The following is a 4,894-nucleotide window of genomic DNA, read 5'->3' as shown; positions in this document are numbered from 1 at the left end:
ATATACATATAACTATTAATTTTATTGTGTAGTAGGAAATGATATGAAAAAAACATAATTTTTAAGTAATGGTCTTTTAAAATTTAGGTGATGGTGCACTATGATGCTTAATATAATATTATAATAAGATTTGTAAGACAATAGTGCAGATATATTATACATGTTCAGACTACATATGACAATAATAATCAAAATATGATAAATACGATATTATTAGGTTACCTATTAATAATAATTTAATATTTATTTTTGATTGATTAATAATTATCCAAAGGGTTTAATCAATATGTTTTATTAGAAATTAGATAATATATAACAATTTATAATCAATAAATATCGTTTATTTATTAATAGTTTAATATTTTTTTTTGAAATATTTATTTAACTTTATATAAATATATCATTGCGGTGAATACACATAGGTAATTAGGTAATATATGATTATTATGATAATAAATTTAAATGGATGAATTATTGTTCTGATTTTTTTCTTCTCTATTACTTATGGTTATTTTCTTAACTTAACTTTTAAATACTAACATCTCTTATTCCAATTAATATTTCTTTAAAAGCTTAATACAACAATTTAATTGAATTTACCATGTCATAATGTTAATTATTAATATGTCTTATTAATTATCTTTATACTAAAATAAAAATGTAATGGAAAATTATAAATAATTTCAATATTGTACAATATTACGATAAAGCTGAATTTTTTAATAGATTAAAATAAAATAAATGATTTAAACTATTTCAGTTTATCACCGGATTTTAAAACATAAATAACTCTATTATTATTTTAAAAGACAGCATCATTTGAAAAATATGTATTTGTTTTTTTTATAATAAACATAATATCTGATACATAAGTACCGACACACAAATAGATTAAACCGGTGTTCTAGATGAATCTCCTGTTCCACGAACCCCTCTAAATCCACTGCCTCGTCTAAACAAACGCCTGGGAGCACCCATCCCACGACCTCTGCCTCTACCAGGAGGTGAACTATCATATCCGTAGTTATCTCCACTCTAAAATCAAAATATGTAATTAATGTAATTTTTTAGTTTTAGACATAATATTAAATTTGGTATAAATATATATAGTTAATAATTTATCATTCTTAATTACACATAATAATTCTATTCACATATCCATGTTATTAGAACTCGGTTATAATAATAATGTTTGAACTCCTTTTTGTGTATTGTCATTATTTTCAAAAAGCCATTAATAAATAAATAAATGTATCTGTTTTTAAAAGTTATGTCATTTTGAACAAGTTAAAATGACTTTTTAGTTAATTAGGCTGAAATCCTTATTTCTCATAATTTATTAAATTATAACATATGCAATGAAATAACTTGAATATTGAAATACTTTTCATCATATTATGTAGATATATAATTCCAAAAATCGTTTTGTAAAATCCATGCATCTCAAACAAAGTCAGCAAATCAAAAAACCAAACAGCCCTGAATATATAATTTCCTAATAAATGTTCAATATAAATGTTAGTTTTATAATTTTAAGATTTTAAAAATTGAAACTAGGTACTTTAATAATGAACTAATAAATCAATAATTCATAAAACCTAAATTTATATCATACTTTATAAATAGAAATAATAAGTATTTTATTAATTATAATATTATAAATAGTTCTTACATTGCAATCACCACCTTCTCCTCTATTTGGCGGTGGACCTCTTTGATGTCCACGATAGCTATTATACCAATTCGGTTGATATGGTTGGCGATAACGTCTTGGTTGTTCCCCTTTTTCATTTATAGTTTCTTCCTTGCAACCTGTACAATATGATTTTAAAAATCACATAAATGAAGGAATTAATTAAAAATAAATAATTATATACATTAATGATAATATTGGTACATACCACTTGGACTACTATCTCTTAAAGGTTGACCCCCATATCCTGTAAGAGTATTAGGACGACGTCCATAAGACCACTGGCCATGGTTATTCTCCTTTTTTTCAGCTGCATAAGGTGATCCTTTTACAGGGTCCCCATTAGGGCCAGTAACATTTGCTGCATTATAACCTTTCTCACCTTCCACAATATCAAATTCTACGGTTTCCCCAATAGCAAGACTTCGTAGAATTTTATTTGGGTTGTTTTTGATTATAGCAGACTAAAATTAATTAGAGCATATGTTTGAGAAAACATTTCTATAATTATACTTCAAACTTTATTTTATTAATAATATCATATAGTTAAGACAATATAAAAAAAAAACTTAAACCTGATAGCAGTGCAATTCATAATTTCTAAATAACTAAAATCAAAATACCATTCATCAATATTTTGATCTAATACAATTTTTTGTTTTGGTTTTATAAGAAATCAGTAATTTATTATTGAAATAATTAAATATTATTTGCCATTGAGTATTTATTGTAATTAACACTAATTTGGATTTAAAGAAAAATAGGTTCGGTTAGGTTAGGTAACTGTAAATGTATATGAAATTATAATTTGAACGTTCACAACAAAAAATAAATAGAATATTCATGAATTGTGCAGATTGAGATTAAATATAAAATAATTATGTATATTAAAAGGTATCTGGATGATTTGAAAATTGTCTATTATAGTTGATTTTTTTTAATCATTCAAATATAGCTGTGTAAATATATTTATATACTAAACACTGATAACACAGTACATGTTAATTATAATAAATTTCTAGAAGTTAAATTGCATAATTTAGTGTATCTTTACTGTAATTTTTGCACATTTTTAGTTTTATAAATAATAAAATAGTAATAAATATTCATAGTTTTGTAATTACCTGATGTACAAATACATCTTCTTTTGTATCATTACTAAAAATAACATAACACAAAAAATTAATAAATCTATCATTAACCATAAAAATATAAATATATAAATATATTGAAGTTTTTAATGTATAAATTTAATTTAGATAAATGTTTATAATTTTTGATAAATAAACAATTATGAAAATATTAATCAAAAAATAGAATAACCCAAGAACTTGTGTTTTTGATTTTATTTAAGCATCAAAAATCCAATTAACACTAACCGGATAATAAAACCATAACCGCGTTTGATGTGGAAACGTTTAACTACGCCGGTGACTTTCATACCTAAAATAAAAAATGTCCACATTTAATATTTTTTTTTTTATTTATTAAAATTTAAAATGTTTTAGCATATTGTACATGCTATTACAAGTTTGTCAACAGTTTTTAATTAATGACAAATTACGAAATACTAATATTATATGTTAGTGTTATAGTGATATGAAGTATACATGCGAATGTTAGTTAATGTTTGTTTTTAATGGTAAATTAAATTAAATTTGGTCTTCGTCTTCGCTTGATTGTGATAGGAGAAACATTTAATATAAGAACACAAAAATTTTACGATTGTTGGTTCAAAAGTACAAAATATGTCGTAAATACGATTTTGGTGACGGAAGTTATTTATTCATGAAGGGGGAGAGGGCATTAAATATTATTATCTGCGCATGTATTTATGGATGGAGCAATTTTTAGTTTTGTCCACTATTCTAACCTAACGAGCAATCCGGCTAAAAATACGGGGAGCGTCATTATTATTTAATGATTCCCGAGATGAGTGTAAGTTGTCGGGTGCTATTTATTATTATAATCATCATCATCATAAACATCGTCATTATCAACATTACGACACATTACAACAACAAAGGTAATAGATATAACAACGACCACGTACATTCGTAATAGGTATGAAAACGTTCATTTATCGATCAGATAACCTAACCTAACCTAACATAACCTAACATAACCTAATCCGATCACCGGTGATATTGGAGGCAGTGGCCTGGTTGAGGTGTGGGTGGAGGTTCACATGTCCGGAGACACGATCTCGATGCGCGGCGTGTATACGATATAATAATACTACATGACGAAAATGACAACAAACGCTAAAGTATTATTGATTTCAAACTTCATTGAAATTATCATTTCAAAGTTCAGACGCTTCCTATAGCGTGGGGGATGTGAACGCGACGCGCGTTACGGCGTATACCGCGCGGCGTGCAGTCATATCGGCGATCGGCGGGCAGCGAGCAGACAAACAAAAAACTAACAACAATCATCCCGAGACGTGCGTGGGCATGAGGGGGGGGGAGGGCTAAGAACGACGATTTCATGGTGACATGACGCGCGCTTCGGACAAGGCACGTGAATCATACGTGTCGCCTCTTAATCGTCAATGGCGGCGACGGCCGTTGTGCGTGGGACGATTGACACCCCCTCAGAGAGCGTGCGCGCGGTAGATTACTTACATATGACCGGCTTTTGGGCAACAGGCTTCTGCGGTGGCCGTCTAGTCCTCCTATTTTCACTGACTTGTTCCGCCATTTTGTTGTTAAGACGAAGAAGGATCGAACTATGATGGAAAAAAATTACTTCAACGCTATCTCCTGCCTGACGTTCACCTTCTCTGCGTTGTGCTCCACTGATGGCTGATTGGCGGTTGGCGGTGGCTGCTGGTCCGCCGCGTCGAACTGACGGTGCCGACCGCCACCGACAGCACACGACGCGCAACAGGCACAGGACGGTCGACGGTCAACGGATGCGCGCGCACCGTCCGTAACTTCATACTCGCTATAACGTGGCGAGTTGCTGGCACGTGTGTGCGAAGGCGGGGCAGACCGTGTCAACTCGTACATAATATAGTTCTAGTACCTGTTGGTGTAACTCAAAAGAGATGCAATGGCTGCGCTAGTATCGAATTCTATTATCTACGTTCTGTACTTCCATGATAATTGATAAATTAATAATTATAGAATTGACTGCCCTCTCATTTTTTTGCTATTGCGACGGCCACGAGAATTATTATTTTTAAGGTTTAATTGT

General features: G+C 30.0%; 1 protein-coding gene across 1 annotated transcript; it reads right to left on the bottom strand.

Moving 5' to 3' along the window:
• Window positions 1-885: 885 nt before the first annotated feature.
• On the bottom strand, window positions 886-4,644 carry LOC113558762 (Y-box-binding protein 2-like). The gene is made up of 6 exons (XM_026964289.1): window positions 4,321-4,644; window positions 3,073-3,136; window positions 2,818-2,851; window positions 1,902-2,157; window positions 1,673-1,812; window positions 886-1,035 (listed from the first exon to the last, which is right to left on the bottom strand). Exons 1-6 carry the CDS (start codon window positions 4,394-4,396, stop codon window positions 892-894), a joined length of 714 nt encoding a protein of 237 aa, XP_026820090.1. The 5' UTR covers window positions 4,397-4,644; the 3' UTR covers window positions 886-891.
• Window positions 4,645-4,894: the final 250 nt, after the last annotated feature.

This window comes from Rhopalosiphum maidis, chromosome 3, assembly GCF_003676215.2.
Source record: "Rhopalosiphum maidis isolate BTI-1 chromosome 3, ASM367621v3, whole genome shotgun sequence".
Lineage (NCBI taxonomy): Eukaryota > Metazoa > Arthropoda > Insecta > Hemiptera > Aphididae > Rhopalosiphum > Rhopalosiphum maidis.
The sequence above is the reverse complement of the archived record's forward strand: the minus strand, read 5'-3'. Positions and strand labels throughout refer to the sequence as shown.